The sequence below is a fragment of the Schistocerca cancellata genome, chromosome 1 (assembly GCF_023864275.1).
Source record: "Schistocerca cancellata isolate TAMUIC-IGC-003103 chromosome 1, iqSchCanc2.1, whole genome shotgun sequence".
NCBI classification, from domain to species: domain Eukaryota; kingdom Metazoa; phylum Arthropoda; class Insecta; order Orthoptera; family Acrididae; genus Schistocerca; species Schistocerca cancellata.
The window spans coordinates 695,037,411-695,058,633 of record NC_064626.1 but is presented as its reverse complement, the minus strand read 5'-3'; the positions used below and the strand labels follow the sequence as shown (position 1 = coordinate 695,058,633).

Here is a 21,223-nt window from a genome sequence, read left to right as displayed (position 1 = left end):
ATCGCCAGGTCCTGATGGGATTCGAATTCAGTTTTACAGAGAGTACTCTACTGTATTGGCTCCTTACTTAGCTTGCATTTATCGCAAATCCTTTGCCCAACGTAAAGTCCCGAGCGACTGGAAAAAAGCACATGTGACGCCTGTATATAAGAAGGGTAGGACGGATCCTCAAAATTACAGACCAATATCCTTAACATCGGTTTGTTGCAGGATTCTTGAATATATTCTCAGTTCGAATATAATGAATTTCCTTGAGACAGAGAAGTTGCTATCCCTGCATCAGCATGGCTTTAGAAAGCATCGCTCCTGAGAAACGCAACTCGCCCTTTTTTCACATGATATCTTGCGAACCATGGATGAAGGGTACAGACAGATGCCATATTCCTTGACTTCCAGGAAGCGTTTGACTCGGTGCCCCACTGCAGACTACTAACTAAGGTATGAGCATATGGGATTGGTTCCCCAATATGTGAGTGGCTTGAAGATTTCTTAAGTAATAGAACCCAGTATGTTGTCCTCGATGGTGAGTGTTCATCAGAGGTGAGGATATCATCTGGAGTGCCCCAGGGAAGTGTGGTAGGTCTGCTGTTGTTTTCTGTCTACATAAATGATCTTTTGGATAGGGTGGATAGCAATGTGCGGCTGTTTGCTAATGATGCTATGGTGTATGGGAAGGTGTCGTCGTTGAGTGACTGTAGGAGAATACAAGATGACTTGGACAGGATTTGTGATTGGTGTTAAGATTGGCACCTAACTCTAAATATAGATAAATGTAAATTAATGTAGATGAATAGGAAAAAGAATCATGTAATGTTTGAATGCTCCATTAGTAGTGTAGCGCTTGACACAGTCACATCGATTAAATATTTGGGCGTAACACTGCAGAGCGATATGAAGTGGGACAAGCATGTAATGGCAGTTGTGGGGAAGGCGGATAGTCGTCTTCGGTTCATTGGTAGAATTTTGGAAGGATGTGGTTCATCTGTAAAAGAGACCACTTATAAAACACTAATACGACCTATTCTTGAGTACTGCTTGAACGTTTGGGATCCCTATCAGGTCGGATTTGGGGAGGACATAGAAGCAATTCAGAGGCGGCCTGCTAGATTTGTTACTGGTAGGTTTGATCATCATACGAGTGTTACGGAAATGCTTCAGAAACTCGGGTGGGAGTCTCTAGAGGAAAGGAGGCATTCTTTTCGTGAATCCCTACTGAGGAAGTTTAGAGAACCAGCATTTGAGGCTGACTGCAGTACAATTTTACTGCCGCCAACTTACATTTTGCGGAAAGACCACAAAGATAAGATAAGAGAGATTACAGCTTGTACAGAGGCATATAGGCAGTCATTTTTTCCTCATTCTGTTTGGAGTGGAACAGGGAGAGAAGATGCTAGTTGTGGTACGAGGTACCCTCCGCCACACACTGTATGGTGGATTGCGGAGTATGTATGTAGATGTAGACGTAGATGTAGATGTAGGAAGTTGCAACGTAACAACTATTCATACTGGTGTGTAGAATGTATGTGTTTGGTGATATACCATTTGACTTCTGGAAAAACGTCATTCACACAATTCTGCAGATTGCAAGAGTCAACAACTGTGAGAATTATTGCACAACCAGCTTAACAGCTGATGCACCCAAGCTGCTGACAAGAATAATATACAGCAGGATGAAAAAGAAAACTGAGGATGTGTTAGCTTGATGATCAGTTTGACTTTCGAAAAGGTGAAGGCACCAGAGAGGAAGTTTTGACATTGTGGATGATAGTGGAGGAAAGGCTACAGAAACATAAAGACACATCATAGGTTTCGTCGCCTGGAAAAAGTGTTCGACAGTGTCAAATGGTGCAAGAAGTTTGGAATTCTGAGACAAATGGGGTAAGCTTTAGGGCCATACAGGTAATAGAAGCGATGATGGAAATGAAAAGAAAAGATTAAAGAGTGGAATTAAATTCAAGGTGAATAGATATCAATGATAAATATTCATTGATGACACTGCAATCCTCTGTGAAAGTGAAGAAGAATTCCACGATCTGTTGAATGGAAAGAACAATCTAATGAGTACAGAAAATGGATTGAGAATAAATCGAAGAAAGACGAAAGTAATGAGAAGTAGCAAAAATGAAAACAGCGAGAGACTTAATATCAGGACTGGTGATCACAAAGTACTCAAAGTTAAGGAATTCTGCTACCTAGGCAGCAAAATAACTCACGATGGACAGAGCAAGGACGACATAAAAAGCAGACTAACACTGTCGAGGAAGAAATTTCTAAGAATGTATGTTTCGACCAGAGCATTGTATGGCAGTGATATGTGAACAGTGGGAAAACGAGAACAGAAGAGAATCAAAGCATTTAAGATATGGTGCTACAGAATAATGTTGTAAATTAGGTAAAGAATGAGATGAGGAATGTAATATATATGGAAAACACTTACAAGAAGAAGGAACAGGGTGGTAGAACACTGGTTAAGACATCAGGGAATAACTTCTACGGTATTAGAGAGAGCCGTAGAGTGTAAAAACTGAAAAAGAAAAAGTTGACTGGATTACATCCAGCAAATAGTTGAGAATGTAGGTTGCAAGTATCATTCTGAGATGAAGAGTTTGGCAGAGGAGAGGAATTTGTGACAAGCTGCATCAAACCAGTCAGAAAACTGATGGGACTCAAAAAAGGATTTGGAACAGATATCTGAATTACAATTTGCTTTAACAATTATATATGGAACAATACCTCGTACCCTCTTAAGATGAGAAACATTTTAGGTCTGACTGATATTGGCATTATTCCTCTAGGTACTGAAACATCCATTTTCCCTCTCTCATGTGTCACATTATTTGCAATCCTAGCACTTTACATTAATTAAAAGCATTTTAAATTTTGCTAGCAATCATAACAGTTCACTACAAAGTTGCGAATCTTAAAGCCACAATAAATTGTCTAATTTGCAGAGTTGGAGATAAAAAATAATTACACAACTCCTTTAAAATGTTTTTATTTTAGGAGATAAAAAATATTTACACAACTTCTTTAGAATGTATTTATTTTAGTGTATTCTTCACAAATGATACATGTACGTACAATTTGGTAATGCCTAAAATAACACTATTTATCTGTTTGTTGATATAATGTTTCGAAGACAGATCTCTGTTTTTTGAGTTCATCTACTAATGTTAGCACCTTTGGATGGCTAAATTTGTCTTCTGTTGAATCAAAAAAGTCTTGTAGGCCATGTGGTCGTTTTTCAGATTTTTCGTATTCAAAAGCTTGGAGAACCATGTCAAACCTATCTAACTCTTTTACAAACTTTGCTTCTGGTGTCTTTTGCTCTTCATATTCCTAAAACATTATGAACAATTCAAAAATTATAATGAGAGCTGGGTAGAAATTAAATCTTATAATTAAAATCTACACTATCCTTAACATTAACTGAATTTTTTGTTGGTACTTAACAAACATGACAACCTCTACTGAAGATAATTTCACCCCGTGTGAAAGAGAACATTTGCAGATTCTCTCTCTCTCACACACACACACACACACACACACACACACACACACACACAGAGAGAGAGAGAGAGAGAGAGAGAGAGAGAGAGAGAGAGAGAGAGAGAGAGAGAGAGAGAGAGAGAGTTTAAATATACTTTAAATGGCATTATTCCATTTTATTTTCCATGGATAAAAACAAAAAACAACATAATCTTGGAAATGTAAAGCTAAAATGTGAGCAAATGTGCTGAGCGGTGATCTGCATATGATTTATGATAAGAATGTGGAACAGGTATGAAAGTCACTAGTTCTAAACAAATGGAATGAAAATCACCTACAGTACTGAAAGAGGATTCATCGCAACTGGAACGATTTACAACCTGATTAAGAACCATTAACCTTTTTGCAGTCAATGTCATACTTTATTATACTTATTTAAGCTGCCATATATATCGTGCTGCATTCAATTTAAAAATAAGAAAAAATACCACTTACCCACAAAAGTATGTGGTTTACTATGGTGTACCCAGACTGTAAAATTTCTTCACTTTGAATTGTTTATAAGTGGTGAAATAAAAAGTATTTTAAAAAGTAGTATAAATTTGATTTTGTTTCCATATAATTAACATTACACTTGATTTGAAGAAAGCACACTAACATCCATAAAATCTACACACATTTCTGAGTTAAATGACATAAAAAATATTGAAATTTTACTATAATTTACAGAGATAATGATTATAATACCTGCACACTAAGTTACACTCTGCACTTGCGTTTCACCTACCAATTGTGTTTTGGAGCAGAATACATTTTAGCAAACCTTGGAAATGCCTTAGATGGAAAACCGTCTATGCCATTTCCAAGGTTTGGTCTCCAGCACAAAAATGAAGTTAGGCCTTTTGTTAAATCTCATATTCAGTAAGCAAGTTGTAAATACTCTTACATCAGCTATTGTGACGTCCTTCCATTTTTATACGGACTAGACAAAGTAGGGGCATGTTTACACAATATAAATTACTTAGCTGAGTGATCTGTCTTAGTGACAAATAGCTGAAGTAACACTGCAGTGAAACATAATTTGAAATATTCGACTGCAGTAGAGCCCACTGGTGGCATACGCTTTGGTCCATGCACGTCATGAGAAGGATGTGGTAGCAGCTGTAGTTCTTCAAGTGCAATCACTTCAGTGTAGTGTGTATTTTTCATCCTGTCTTCATTTTCAATCAATATACCAGCAAGAACATCACTGTCACTTTCTGAACTGCTGCTACTTTCACTAAAATAATCTGAATCATTAATATTTTCCAGTAACTCACAAATGGCATTGTTGGACACATTTCTAATAAATAATTTGCAAAAGAGATGGATGGATGGATGGTTGGGTTAAAGGGGCCAAACTATGAGATTCTGTGTGTGTGTCAAGCCAGGAACAGCCCCAGAGATGAGGGACACAGAACAAATCCCAATGGACTCCACTGTATACGAGAATCAAAAAAGTCATGAGACAGAAGCCCCGAGAAGTGAGAGAGGTGTAAAAGGGTGAAGGTGGGAGAGTTGCCCCACCCACAAAGCAGCTGGAGGTCCCCGGGAAATATGCAACCAGAGACACACCCTCTGCACCTGACCGATGCTTCCACACCCTCTGTTACCACATGGAGACTAGCTACACAAAACAGATAAAATCTCAGCAAAGAGAATAATGGACAATGAGTCTGGAAAGAAATAACAAATGTAAAAGACTGAGAAGATTAAAAATGTGTGAAGGGTAGGAGCCACACCAGACCACAGAGCAGGCGATGGGGCACCTCTCCAATCCCTCAGGAGGCTGATGAAGCTAATGTGCCCTACATTACAGCGAGGAGTAAAACCCACTTTCATGAGTTAAATTCAAAACCAAATCAGCCACTTTAGTGTCGTCTGCTGGTGCCAGTGGTAGGGAGACAGAAAGTTTAAGGTATCGCCGTGAGGTGGCGAAATTAGAGCAATCCAGTAGGATGTGGGCCCCCTAGAGATGGGCAACACACTGATAGTGAGGCGGATCCTCACACTGGTAGATGTGGCTGTGGGTCATCCAAATGTGGCCAATGCGAAGCCAACTGAGGACAGCAGATTCTCGCAAGAAGCACAAAGGGAAGACTGCTATGTGGTTGTAGTCTCCTTTATCGTTTGCAACTTATTCACAGAAACCAGGGCACACCAGTCCGCATTTCAGGCCTCCAACATCTGTTGGTGTAGAGTCAACAGAAGGTCCGGTGAAAGTACTGCCACATCCAAAGTCGGCATTCTGGTAGCCAACTTAGACAATCAGTCAGCATGTTCGTTCCCTGGTATCCCAAAGCAACTGACTGACAGCTTGGTGGAGATCATACGGGAGATTCTGGATAGCCATAATTAATGGGTGACACAGGTAGCACTGGTTGACAGCCTGAAGATGACTCAAGAAGTCACTGCAAATTAAGAACGACTCACCTGTGCAAGAAGGAAGGTGGGTGAGTGCTCTAGCAATGGCCACCAATTCTGCAGTGAATACACTGCATTTGTTCAGTAGGGAATGTAGTTCACTGCATCTTACATTTGAAGTAGGCAAAACCAGTTTGTCTGTCGGTAGTACAGCCATCAGTGTATATCATGTCTGAGCCTCGGAATACATCAAGAACATCCAGGAACATGCAGTGAAAAACCATACAGTCTACTGAGTCTTTTGGTCTCAAGGAGAGATCAAGGTAGATCTGAGGAAGGGATACACATCTTGGAAGCACACGTGACTTCTCCCTAACAAGAAGTGACAGTAGGGAAAGGTGGAGTTCAGACCACAGGCTCTGTATGCGAACTGTGATGCCACCTTGGCCTCTGTTAAGGAAGCCAGATCTCCCTACCAGGAAAGAGGACACAACAGTTCGGATGTTCAAGGCACCAGCAAATATGTACCGCATAGTTGAGCAGCACTTGTTGGTACCTGATTTGTAGGGGAAGGACGCCAGCCTCCATGAGTAGGCTGTTCACAGGGCTGGTCCAAAATGAACGTGTTGTAAGTCGGACTCACAATGGTTTATTGGTCCAGCATCCGCAATGCTGAGCCATATGCCAGGCTCTCATAATCAAGACGTGACAGGATTGAAGCTTTGCAGGGTCACAAAAGTGTAGAGTGGTCTGCAGCCTGCTGGTATTACTGAGACGGTGAAGAGTATGAAGATTTGACCAGCAAATTTGCTTAAGTTGACTAAGACAGGGAAGCTACATCAACTGTGCATCACAGACTAATCCCAAAAAATGATATGACACCACCACATTGAGCATTTGGTCCTTGAGGTAAAGTTCTGGTTGGGGATGGACAGTATGACAGTGACAGAAGTGCATGACACACCTTGGCAGCGGAACACCAGAAGCCATGAGTGAGAGCACAGGATGGGTCGTTTCGCATGACACACTGCAAATGGTGTTTAGCAACGCCCACTGTTAAGGAGCAATAATAGATGCAAAAGTCATCAGCATAGCAGGAGGGGGCACACTGTAGATCCCACAGCTACAGCTAGATCATTGACAGCCACTAGGAAAAGGGTCACCTTCAATATAGAGCCTTGCAGGACCCCATTCTGCTGTATAAGGAGAGAGTAGGAAGCACCAACTTGAACCTGGAAAGTAGGGTCAGACAAAAAGTCTGAGACAAAAATTGAGAGTTGGCCACACACACTCCAATCATTGAGGGCAGCGAGGTTGTGGTGATGCCACGTGGAGTCATAAGCCCCTTGTAAGTCAAAGAAGGCAGCTGCAAAATTTTGACATCAGTCAAAAGCTGACCGAATAGCTGACTCCAAATTGTTAGCAGCAGAACGGCCTTGGCAAAAACCACCCTGGGACGAAGCCTAAAGACCCCATGGCTCAAGGTACCAATATAGCTGTTGGCTCACCACATGTTCGAGCAACTTCAAGAGAACATTCGGGAGGCTCATTCGGCAATAGATGTTCATCTCAAGGGGGTTTTAACCCGATTTGAATTTGATTTAACTAGCAGCCACAATCCCTACAGATGGGGCTGGCATTGCAACACGAAGACGTGTCCATATCACATGCATTTGTAGCCGCATGGAAGGAGTATACAGCTTGATATTACAGTGAGACACCATCATGGCAAAAGGACACCCTCGGGGGCTAATATGAAGGCTCCAGTATTCACTCTGTTGTCTTTTAGTTCCTGCTGGACATAATGGACAAAATGCACACCTTGTCCCTCGAAATTAGCATGCACCTCATCATCAGTCTGTAAAAGAAGATCTAGGTGGAAAATGATACCATGTACCATATTAAAACTTTAATGGGGGATTATCATGGCAGGAATATCATCCAGCTTGTTGCAGGTGAGTAGCGTCCATGATTGATTGACATGATTGAGTGGGGGATGTCATATTAAGCAAAATGAAGCCACTTTTTTATTTTTGGAACTGCTGCCTGTCCTTAAGATGTTCAACGAAGAACAAAGACTTTATAAACAAAAAGGAATCCCCGCCTGTTCTACAAAAACCAAGCATTGGAGGGAGTATTTCTCAACTTGTCTCTGAGCCCTATGTTCCTCCCATGGCAAAGCCAGGAGAGGGAACATTCTGGGGTCCTGCTTCTCCACACTGTAATATGTCTTAACTTCAGAAGAGATTGATGTGGCGGTGTGGCTACCAGCCTAAGTAAGTTTAACTCGCTTCATGTGGGAATCTTCCATCATGGTACCAACCAATATGAACGAGAGCTCTCCCCATAGGCGCCACACAGCTACAGCAACAGTTGCCTAACCAGCAAACCACTGCCTGGAGTCTCCGTGCCCCATCCATTATGGACACCTACTCCTTGGCTTGCGTGTGGTGTTTCCAGCTCAGGCACCAACAGTGTAAGCCCTGTATGGTCAGGGGGGCTACCACTGTGCAAGTACTTGATGGCCTGACACCCCCCCCCCCCCCCCCCCCCACACACACACACACTCTCAAATGGCATGGCTACTATACTCGATTTTTGTGTAGTGCTGTTGCAAGAAAAATGGTTGCAAAGAGAGAAAGGTGGAATAAACATTGTGTTGGATGACCTTATCTGCACTTAAATAAAACTTTGAAAAGAAGTAACAAGCCAGAACCAACAGGGGGACCACACAGAAAATAATGAAAAGCTGTAGGAGGCCGGGAGCTGAGGAAACAAATGTCCAAAACAAAAACCAGATAAACACAGTCAACACCAAACACCCCATCCAATGGAAAGGTAAAGAGTAAAAAAAGAATAATATGAAGATACTTGCAGCATGAAAAGGTAAGCAGTGTTGCTAGGACTCTGGGAAGCCTTGGTGGCCAAGAATGAACTCACAAATGAGAGATGAGCCCCTTGAGGGGTGGGGGTTTCAAAAGGGAATGGAATAAACAAACTGAAAACATTACCTTAAGCACAGGAAAACAGTAAATAACAATGCTACACAAAAATTCAGATGAAATAACAAAATGTAAACGAGTATTACAAAGCATGATGTCAGCAAACGAGCTACGCAATAGCAGAGTTATTGATCGTCAATATTTCACTGCAACAATGCTCAACAGTTGATAGCTATTGATGCACACATAAATAGAAATACTAAGCACCCGAACAAATCTAGCAGCAAATTTTATAAGCTAAGTGAAAGTAAGCAGAGTACCAATCAATCAGTTGGGAGTAATGATAGATCATTACCTTGTCATTCAAAGGATTAATAACAAGAGAACTAGAATTCAGTTGTCTACAATGCCTATTTTTTCCTAATACTGAGCTCCAAATTGCATGACAATCTAGAAGGAATACACATGTGACAGTACTGCACTATATCTTTCCCAAGCCAGGAAGGATATGCTGTTGGAGGAGTAATTATAAAGCCTGTGTTTCAATCCAAAGAGGAATTTTATGTTCATCAACTGTGTTACAAAGGACTGCTGTGGTCAGTGAGGCAAGTGTGAGCACCAGTGAGGTTTTCTAGATGATACACACTGTGCAGGAGCTGGGAGACATCCTTTGTCAACAGCCTTGGTTAGACTGTGGGCGGGGGAGAGGGGGGGGGGCAGGATTTTCCTGAAATCTGAGCACAATGGGTCATTCAAGAAAACGCTCAACGAACAGTGAATATCATGCTAGTCCATGGCCTGTTTCCCTCAATGCCATGCGAATTTTTCTTGTCTTTACATTGATAACTGGAATTTTCGAGCGATTATGCTCAATTGCAACACCAACTACCAATTAGTGGTTATTAACTGGGGAGGAGATGAATCAACATGAATGCCCTTGAGTGAGAAACAAAATCACCCTGCAGCCACACTGCTGGTTCACTAACATAACTCAAATGTTCTCCAAATTTTGAGAGTTGTTTTGAATTAAAGGAATCTGCAGAGCCTGTTGTGGACCCTTGTGAAATGAACACTGAGACAACTGATTTGAGTGTGTCAGCTCTGTTGTATAATTACTGATCAGCAGCCAAATATATGCTGGATTATCTGATGTGGGTGTCATTATTTAGCAACATATTTTATTTGATCAGGGAACTAATAGTTAGCTTGACAACGTGAATTTTAAGAAATTATTTTATGTTGTTTGTTCAAATTCCCATGGAAACTGGAATTTTTCTTTTTTTTGTGACTTTCTGACCTTCGTATGTTTGACTGTTTGTTTGATTGATTAATTGAGTGAGAGTATGGTCCCATACGGCCAGGTCATCAGTCCCGCGATTCCGAAGTACGTTACATAAGAAAGAGGGTCTGCTAAAAGTGGACAGATTCAGTCAGAGTAGTCAAATTATAAAAGAATGAACATTAAACATACACAGTAAAAGCATAAAAGGGGAGACCAAATCTAAAAACTGGAGAAAAGGGGGGGGGGGGGGGGGGGTAGTCATAGGGTCACAGACCACGAAGACTGCAAAAGGAGTCCCAACCGCAACCTACCCGCCCCTGCTCCAAGACTAAAGGAGAACCTTATATCTGGGAATAAAAACCACTTTCACAGAGGAAACCGAGGACCAGGTCAACCATCTGTGAATCACCTGCTAATATTAAATTTAAGGAAGCAGGAAGACTATACTTAGCACTGAAGGTTGAAAGAAGGGGACATGCCACCAATATGTGAGATATCATCAGACTGGCACCACAACCACATTGTGGGGGTGGGTCATTACGTAGGAGGAAACAATGGGTGAGCCAGGTATGGCCAATGCCTAAACGGCATAAAACAGTGAACTCGTTCCGAGAGGGGTGGAAAGAAGTGCCCCAAACTGCAGTAGACTCATTGATTGTGCGGAGTTAATTACTATGGGCAGTAGTGCTCCAGATGGCGTTCCACTGTTGGGCAAAGAGAGATTTGACGTAGATCCGCATATCCACAGCTGGAACTGTGAAAGGAAATGGGGGTATCTGCTTCTCTAGCCAAATGGTCAGCAATTCATTCCCTGGGATTCCCACATGACTTGGGACCCAGAGAAAGAGGATTGAACAGGCGGCACGCTCAAGGACAGAGAGAAGGTCATGGATGGCAGAGACCAATGGGTGATGAGAGTAGCATCGATCACTAGCCTGCTCATGGAGTCGGAAAAATTAAAACACTATGGAAGGAGGCATGAGAAACAAAAAGGAAGGCCCTGTAAATGGCTAGAAGCTCTGCTGTAAATACACTACAGGAACCTGGCAATAAATGGTGCTTGAAGCTGGTAGGAGACATGAAAGCGTATCCCACCTTATCAGTAGTCTTAGAACCATCAGTGCAAAAGATGGTGGCACCTTGGAACTCTACAAGGATGGCACATACAAGACGCCGGTAAACCATAGAAGCAACAGACCTTAGGACCCTGGAAGAGATCAGTCCTAATCCGTGGTCTAGACACCGTCCAATGGGGGGTATGGGAGGAAAGACACAGGATGCAGTCCAATGAGCGCAGATGGGGATCCCAGCACAGGGTAGTGAGACACATGGCAACCAGCAATCCCACCCATGGGCAGGTGTTAGGAGGAAGAGACCCCTCATTGGCGAAGAGCACAGGGTACACAGGATAGTCAGGGAATTGGCGAATGGCGACTGCATAAGAAACAAGGAGTTGGCTCCGTCGGATGTGTATAGGGGGAATCCCTGCTTCTGTGAGGAGACTATCAACAGGACTAGTGCCAAAGGCACCAATAGCCAGATGCACCCCACAACGATAGACAGGCTCAAGGAGTTTCAAAGTGGAAGGAGCTGCTGAGCCATAAACCCGACTATCATAATCAAGTCTGGACAAGACCAGAGCACAGTAAAGATGGAGAAGAGTGGAATAGTCTGCACCCCAAGATGTGTGGGCCGACCGGCAGAGAGCATTAAGCTTCCACATGCATGTAGCCTTTAGGTGGCAAATGTGGGGCAGCCATGTCAGCTTGTTATTAAAAATAAGGTCCAAGAAACGGGACTGTGCTACAACATTGAGGAGCTGCTTGTGTAAATAAAGTTCTGGATCAGTGTGTACTGTGGGTCGACGACAAAAATGCATAACCCACATTTTGGAGGGGTAAACTGGAAGCCATGGGCAGTGCCCCACACAGAGGCCCGTCGGATGGCGCCTCGGAGCTGGCACCAAGCAGACGCCATCGAGTGAGAGATGCACCATATGCAAAAATCGTCAACATACAATGCCGGGGAAACCAGAGGCCCAACAGAGGTCACAAGCCTAGTTATGGCAATATAGAAGAGCGTGACACTTAGCACAAAGCCCTATGGGATACCATCCTCCTGAATCTAAGAGGTGCTGAGTGAAGTGCCAACTCGAACCTGGAAGAGCCGGTAAGATAAAAACATGGATAAAAATCGGAAGGGGACCACGGAAGCCCCAGTCAGGGGATGTAACTAAAATTTGATGGCACTAAGTCACATCATACGCCTTATTTAGGTCAAAGAAAACTGCAACAAGGTGCCGGCAGTGAGCAAAAGTCTGTCAAATGGCTGATTCCAATAGGAGTAGATGGTCAGTTGGAAATCGCCCTACCCAGAAGCCACACTGATACGGTGACAAAGGGCCCCGAGATTCGAGTACCCAACATAATCTGGAGTTCACCACCCTTTCGAGCAGTTTACAAAGCACATTCGTAAGGCTAATGGGGTGGTAGCTGTCTAGAGACGTTGGGTTTTTCCCAAGCTTAAGGATGTGGATAACTGTACTGTCTCGCCACTGTGACAGGAAAGCACCCATGAGCCAGATAGTATTGAAGACCCTGAGGAGCCGTTGCCTCTGGAGAACGTCCAAGTGCTGAATCATCTGATTGTGAATGGAATCCGGCCCTGTGGCTGTGTCTCTTGAAGAGCTAAGACCCTGCTCCAATTCCCATTCAGCGAAAGGTGCATTATAGGGCTCAATGTGGTGTGGGATGAAACAGAGGGGGGTCTGTTCAACTCTGCGTTTCTGCTGGAGAAAGGTAGGAGGGTAGGGAGCAGACAACGATGCTGTCACAAAGTGTATCACAAGGTGTTCTGCGGCGACCAATGGATCAGTGCACAGAGTTCCTTGGAGGTTCAGGCCCTGGACAGTTGACTTGCTGGTGGCCCAGAATGCTACGGAGCTCTGACCAAACCTGTGATAAAGAGGCATACGCCCCCCAGGGAGGAAACATACTGCTCCCAACATTCCTTTTTACACCGCTTAATGAGCTAAGGAGCCTTAGCTTGGAGACGATTAAAAGTGAGGAGGTTGGTCTGGAGGGGTGTCACTTAAATTGCTGCAGTGCCTGTTGGCGATCCTGAACAGCGACCGCGACGTCCTTGGTCCACCATGGTACCGGCCCTGTGGATAGGGGGACAGCAGTGCCAGCAGCATGAAGAAGAGCAGCAGAGACCCCTTGCACGACTACATCAATGGAATTCGAGAGGGAGCTATCAAAGTGGACAGCAGACATGTCTAAAGGCCAATTGGCCCTGCGGAATGGCCAACGTGGGGGCCTGTCTGCCTGGTGGCAGCAGGGGAACGATAGTTGTGACAAAGCAAGTTGGGATATTTTTAATTCCCCTCTTGTTTTGCCATCTGTCTCCTTAAATTCGTCTTGTTAATTTTAACTAATTATCATTAACATATGTGAATATAATCTGCATTTTCATTAAAGAGAAAGGTTGACCCTCAATTTTAAAGAATACAACACCAGATCTAATTTTGTGCTTAGTTTTAGGTATGTAATTGATTTTCTAATTTATTTTGACTATTTGTAATAAGTATCTTTCATTACAGGGCGAAATCAGTAATTGTTTCATAACTTAAATTCTATTGTTGACATATAAACAAATATAAGTTCTGTAAGAATTGTGAACATTTGGAAGATGAAATGCTAGTAATCGTAAAGTATCTATTTGGCTCTGTTCAGGAACATGTTAGCAAAACCAGCCCTTCATTAATTCCAAAGTAATTAACAGTTTTGTCAAAAGGATTGTTCACATAACTATATTTGTTAATTTCACGATTTAAACAAATAATTCGGCCTAAACCTCGTAGTAGAAGAAACTGTTAAAAAGAACCAATTATCCGATGTATTTAGTTAATTTAATGAGTTAAGTTTTACTTTTACTTTGAACAATGTGTAGTTTCAGTACAAATTATTGCGATGATATATAAGGGCCCGATTTTTGGTCACAAGACAGTCAGTCCACAGCCGAGTAACCTGTGCTGGTTAGAACAACAACAATGCTTCAAATTAACTGTGGAACAAATGTTAAACAATTAGGCCATGTGTAAAAACAGTGACAGTGTCTGCTCCATACATACTTGACTATTCTTCAATAACTGTGAACTTTGTGGTTAGGTCTTACTGCTCGTAGCTGTTCAACAGTAAACTATCATAGCAGTATGTGGAGTTTCGCTTGCAAACTATTAATGAGGCTTATGGAAAGTTTAAACAATAGTGCACTGGCCATACACCTATAATTGTGTATTATTAGGGTGTTGTGAACAGTGAAATAAAAGTACTGTGTAACAACCGTGCACCTGTTGGATAAATAATTTACAGCAGTCAGTGTCAGAACACACAACCCATTTTTCAGCCAGTGTAGCAACGCTGTACGTCGACACCGAGGACAACAATCAACAAACAAAGATATAAAAAGGCAGGTGGACCACGACATAGAGCCACTGGAAAGTGGTCACTGTCACAAAGGTCATCATGGGATGACCAATGTAGGGAAGCCACGAGGGCAGGGGAGGAGAGCCTGAGATCGATAGCAGAGAAGGTGTCATGAGCGGCACTCAAGTGGGTAGGGTAACCATCATTGAGGAGACACAAATTGAAGCCCGTGATAAGTTGGTTGATTAGGATACCCTGACCCGTTGAAGTGACACTCCCCCACAGTGGATGGTGGGCACTGAAATCCCCAAGGAGGATAAACGAGAATGGGAGTTGCTGGATTAAGGTAGATAGTGCAACATAAGCAAGTGGCCGACCTGGAGGGAGGTAGACATTCCAAAGGGTGATTGCCAGAGTCATGTGCACTCTAACCGCTATCACTTCCAAAGTCGTACATAGGGGGATCCAGTTACTAAGGACATCAGAGCAAACCAAAGTGCAGACCCCACCAGATGCTATCCCAAGGCCAGCACGGTTCCGACAGAACGCCCAATAACCACGGGAAGTTGGAGAGTGGTCATCACGGATGAGCGTTTCTTGGAGAACAAGACATAACACAGAATACGACGATACAAGATGTTGCATTTCCGTTAGGTGACAATAGCACCCGTTGCAGTTAAACTGCATGATCGTGTGGCATGAGTCCTAGATAGGCATGAAGGAGCCAAGGAGGAGATCAGGTCACTTTGTCAGTAGTTGTCACTGACGAGGATGGAGTGACATCAACAAATAAGATGTCAGACAAAGGTTGCAAGAGGGAAGTTGGTACCTCTAGGGGCACAGGGGGGCGCCTTGTTGTGGGATTTATGTTTTTTCTTCTTCTCTTTCCGAGGCGGAGGAGGGCAGGACACGGGGAGGGAGAGTGACTCCGTGACAGGAAGTCGTCGGATCTGCAGGGAAGGAGGAGGGGAGAAAGGGGCGGGGCTGGGGTAAGGACGAGGGAGGAGGAGGAAAGGAAGTAACAGAGGCAAAAGTTGAACATAGGGCCTCAGCATAAGATAGGCGATCTAGGGACTTGTATTCTTATATCTTCTTTTCTCTCTTGTAATCTTGGCAATTCGGTGAGCGAGGAGAGTGGCGGTCAGCACAGTTGACACACAGGCGGCAGAATACAAGGGCTTCCCGCATGGATTGGGTGGCCACAGTCACCACACAAAGGGTCAGGGTCTGCCATACAGCGGGAAGACATATGACCAAAACGCAAGCACCGAAAGCACCGCATAGGTGGGGGGATGTACGGCTTCATGTCACATCTGTAGCACATAACCTTGACCTCCTCTGGGAGGGTATCCCCTCGAAAGCCAAAATGAAGGCGCAAGTATCGGTGTGGTTGCCTTTGCGACCCTTCTGCACATGTCGAACAAAATGAATGCCATGCCGCTACAGACTGGCCCAGAGTTTCTCATCAGTTTGCAGGATGAGGTCCTACCTGTGAAAAATGACACCCTGGACCATATTCAGAGATTGGTGAGAAGTGACAGACACTGAGATGTTGACAAGACGATCATATGCATGAAGAGCTGCAGATTGGGTGGCAGAAGAAGCTTTGATCAACAGGGAGCCTGACCGCATCTTACTAATAGACTCTACTTCACCAAACTTGTCCTTGATATTTTTCACAAAAAACAATGACTTTGTGGTGGTGAAAGTGTCCCCAACCATCCTAGTACAGACGAGGTAACTGGGAAAGTGTTTCAGCCCAAGACGGCACACCAGGCCCTCCTTCCATGGGGTAGCCAGGGAAGGGAAGGCTGTCAGGTCATACGAGGCAGCATTTAAGGATTCTTCACCATTAGAAGATATGGCCGTGCGAGAATGGCCAGATTTTTCCAGCTCGATACAGTTAATGCATCCACCCTGATACCACCCACTCCGACCAGGGGCTCTCCCCATGGGCACCACCCAGCCACAGCAAGGGTTGTCTGGCACAGCAGCCATTGCCGGGAGTTCCGTTGCTCCAAGAAGACAACAACCACTCCTTGGCATACACGGGGAGGGAACAACACAGGTATCAGTAGTGTGATCCCTGTGTTGTCAGGGGGCTCAGCCAAATGGGTACATAATAGCCCCACCACGTGGACTGGCTACATGTGCTGGTGACCTAGCGGAGTGTTAGGGGGCTACAGTGGGGAAGGGAGGGGGACAGGAATCCACATCGTAGATGCTAGGGAGGGAGTTCTTCCCCATATGGCTCACACTAAAAACAAAATTTTGGAGGTCAAACCTCAAGGGGGGGGGGGGGGGGGGGGACTGAAATGCCAAAAGGGTGAAAAAACAGGCAAAAGGAACAAAATTGCAACCAATACAGGAAACCAGGGGAATAGCCAAGTCGACATAAATCAGAACACCGAGAGGGAGGAAGGAGGTGGCAACAGGGAGGGGGCAGGGAGAAGGAAATGCAGCTAGGGAATGAAGAATGAGCTGCAATAGCTCAGGGCCCCGTGTGCGCCACGCACAAACTCACGAAAGGACTGTGAGCCCCCTGCGGGGCTTCGTATGTTTGAACTTTTTAAAGGAGCTTGGAGGCTGTTAGCGTTTTAGGTTTCCAGAAGTTTCATTTCTCAATGGTGGTAAAAACTACTTTGCAGAAAGCAGCCGAGTTATGCTAAGTAGGGAGATCATATCCAGTGTAAAGGCTGTAATATGTGACTGGTGCATGGATATGTTGTTAAGTATGGGAGACAGAGACTGTTACAGTGTCATGACTGACAATTATTTTAATGAACAACTTACCAAGATCATAAGATTACAGAGTCACACTCTAATTTTCCAAATATAAGAGTCCTCAGTATTGTCACTTATTTATACTACTTAACAATAGTGGCAGGTAAATATTATGAATGAGAAGAAGAGGGAAGAACACAGAATACAAAGTTCATTTGTCTCTGTGGTGAATTATTCATGTGAGACAGACAGTATTAAAAGATTACAGCTAGCAGAACATTTTCTTGTACAGCGTACATCAAAAACGCTTTCAAAGACTGCTTGGCAGTCTTTTATCTATTATTTTTTTTCTTTTTTTTATTTATGGGACTTAACTACTAAGGTCATCAGTCCTAAGCTTACATACTACTTAACCTAATTTTTCCTAAGGACAAATACACAGACCCATGCCCGAGGGAGGACTCTAACCTCCACCGGGACCAGCCGCACAGTCCATGACTGCAGCGCCCATAGACCGCTCGGCTAATACCGCGCGGCGATTTTTTTCAGATTAATTGATTATCATTTCCATCTGCTTCTACAGAAAAAATGAATAATGGTGTTTTTTACTAATGCAGTATAACTGAAAAGTTTTTAAATTAATGAACCCAGGGCAATATGGTATCCCACCACACAAAAACAAGTGTCATCACAGACAGATCACCAAAAACTCATACTGAACTACTATAGGATAAAAAGTTGCAGGGATAGAGCATCTCTCTCATGGTTACAAAAGTAGTCTGTAATATATAAGAGTAAATGAGAGAACATATGTCAAAATCAATAGTGTACTATGCTAATAACATAAGTTTCAGTGCTTAGTTTGGTACTGAAGTAATACAAACAAAAGAAATGAAAATGATGAAAAGTCCTGTACACCTACGTAAAAACTTTCACCCTCCACACAGCTTGTCCATGTTCGTAATCGCACACCAGGAGACAAGAAAGAGGAGATAGATAGCTCTCAGCACCAATGACAAAATAAATATTAATTAGGACAGTAATAACAAAATTTAGAGGGGGAGAGGGAGAACCATGTTCTCCTACTTCTTGCAGAACAGGAGAGAGATTGGAGATGCTTAATGATACAGGAAAAATCACTCAAGACCCTTGGACAACAGAGACTTACTGTTTAGATAAGCCTTGAGACTCTTTCCCTCGAGTCCTTTCCTCTCCTCTGCCGGGAAGCAGCACACCTGCTTTTACATCCTTCTGAATACTGTTACAGATTTCCTCTATCCATATTAAAATAGTTACTGATTTACATTGAAATCAGCTTGTCAGGTAAGAACAAATACTTGTTATTATTTAAATGATAAACAGTTGGTTACTTTAATATTTTAAGGGTTTTGAAGGAAACCTTATATAGATTGAACATCTCTGTCCCTGCATTTCCTGCTAAACTGGCCAACTCCCTCATTGCAAGTGTCTCTCTACGATGCTTTTCTGCAGCTGGGATTCCACAATGTGGCGTCAAGTCACCGACAATACACTCTCCTAGATCGTGCACAAGAGACATTTTGATACACCTGGAACAAAAGTGGATTCTTACATTTCCTATAAATTAACAACTTGAGAACCAAAAAGTTGCCTGTTAATACATACTTGTCTTTATCAAGACCATCCTTTTCATCAATTAAGAAAGACAATATTCCCATTCGGTACATGTGTCCTGCGATGCTTTCTGGATTATTTACATGTCTTAAAATCCAGCCAGTTCTCTGTATATGCTGAAAATAATTTTTATTAAGTACTTCTTATATTTACTGCAGGCTTCTTAAAAATTACAATGTAATATTTATACAAATGAACATATTGGTATTTCTTATAGGAATAAGTTCCAGGACCAAAAATCATGTGGCTACTTAGATATTATTTGCCTCATTTCTAATAGTTTGGCAACAACTGCTTGACAGATTCAAACTGTATGCTGAATTGGAGTCTAAAAGAAAAAAAATAAAATAATAAAATAAAAAGTTTCTTAAATTTTTCTTTTCGTGCATTCCCCATTATTGTATTGCACAGATATTGGTTTTTATATTTCAACTTGCACCTTTCTAATTAAGTTTACATTCTGTAACGACTGAGCATGTGTGGGTATTATTTTGTCCATTTTTGAGTTTTGGTTCCACTATTTCATATATCTGCCTCCTGTAATGCTATACTGGCAATAAAAGTATAGAGAATCACATAAATGTATAAGGAAAAAACCTGCACTAACTGTAACTTCTAATCTATCTTGAATCAAATAGATCCAGAAATAATCCCCCGGATGGAAGGCAAGGCAAGTATTATCAAGTGAAAATTTTTACACCTTTTGGAATGGCCACTCTCTAACTGTATTTTTTTGATAACTATATGCTCTCATCCCTCTCCCTTCGCTCAAACTCCTTATTCCTGTTACTATTTATTGTTTCTTCAGCAGCATATTAATCAGGCCTTCAGAAAGGGCACTGGCTCAGTCTATCAAACAATAGGGGGCTGCATTGTAGAAGAACCAAATGGAGCATTTACCTTGATCTAACAAATCCACATATTCATATTCATTGTATCAGGAGAACAAGAACAGGCACTGAGCCCAGCCTGCATTAATTTTGATCATGTTGTACTATTAGATTAGACAGTTTGTACAGAATTATCAACACTGTAGCTCTAGACAGCATTTGCGGAGAAAACACACAACAAAAACAAACGAAATAGCCAAAAATCGAAATCAGGTAAATTTTAAGTCAAGGACAGAAGACTACTAAGACATAAATCCTTTATTAGCTTTGCAATGGACACTTCTGTCAGATATGGTACATGGCCTACATTATTAGTTGCAAATGCAATACTTGTCAAGTGAAAACTCATTAAATCAAAACACATCATGTAATCATCAACTAACAAGGTGCAGTGGTAACAGAACGAAAGACGGAATCTCCAATTAAAACATCATACAAATGTTAAAAAAATTTCTTATATCACAAGTTTATGTGGGAGAATATAACATTCTTACAGGGTCTACAACGCTAGAAAACCGTGTATATTTGTCAATAACCAATATTGTTATACTTACTGATGACAATAAGGCTTCGTTTTGAACCTGGCATTCAAATATAAACAATCCAATGAATGTTAAGGTTCACGTAACACCGCAAGGAACTCGCATGCAATGAAATTTTTGTCAATTAAAAAATCTTTCTGAGTTGTATGTACAAACAAACGAAAACAGCGAATTTGTTTTGTTACTTCGTGAAACTCCACTACAAGTCAACAATATCCACTGCTGAGATGATTATTTTCGTGACGACTAACTACGAGAGAACGAGATTACAGGAAGAACAGTTTCCACACACATTCAAAAAGTAAGCCGGCTGCACGACTTGATAACCATAATGATGTACATCGTCTGCGATAGAACGACTATCTGCATATGTAGCGTAGAGAATACGAACCTTCAATCTTCCAACAAGTTCGAGGAATTCGATTATCTTATTGGCATCACTGTTTGACATTATACTTTACAATTTTGATTGTCCGAAACACAACACTTTACATTCAAAGTCTTACAACTGTTATTCAACTGTTTTTGCAACAGGGTGGGTAACTGCGAGCAAAAAATGAAGAATATATGCATAGACGGAACATCCCTCCACGAAGAATAGTCATGCAGATTTTTTAAATTACAGCTTATTGGGAAAAAAGGTGCAAACTTAAACACCTGCACTTAATATATATAACTGAGAGTTCTGAAATATGACAATGTCAAATACTTTTGTTGCGATTCACATTTTGTAGTGAATATTAAGTAGTGTTAAACCGTTTCAATCATTTCATTGTCTTAACCTTAAGCTTCCTAGGTCATTTTTTGGTCACACACTGTCCCAGGTGCGGTGTGAGTAACTGCTATATTTAAATAGCCATATAAACTGCAT

At 42.3% G+C, this 21,223-nt stretch overlaps 1 protein-coding gene across 1 annotated transcript; it reads right to left on the bottom strand.

Moving 5' to 3' along the window:
* Window positions 1-3,007: 3,007 nt before the first annotated feature.
* On the bottom strand, window positions 3,008-20,900 carry LOC126184481 (5'-deoxynucleotidase HDDC2). Its single transcript, XM_049926877.1, has 4 exons — window positions 20,744-20,900; window positions 18,912-19,036; window positions 18,667-18,835; window positions 3,008-3,339 (listed from the first exon to the last, which is right to left on the bottom strand). Exons 1-4 carry the CDS (start codon window positions 20,801-20,803, stop codon window positions 3,106-3,108), a joined length of 588 nt encoding a protein of 195 aa, XP_049782834.1. The 5' UTR covers window positions 20,804-20,900; the 3' UTR covers window positions 3,008-3,105.
* Window positions 20,901-21,223: the final 323 nt, after the last annotated feature.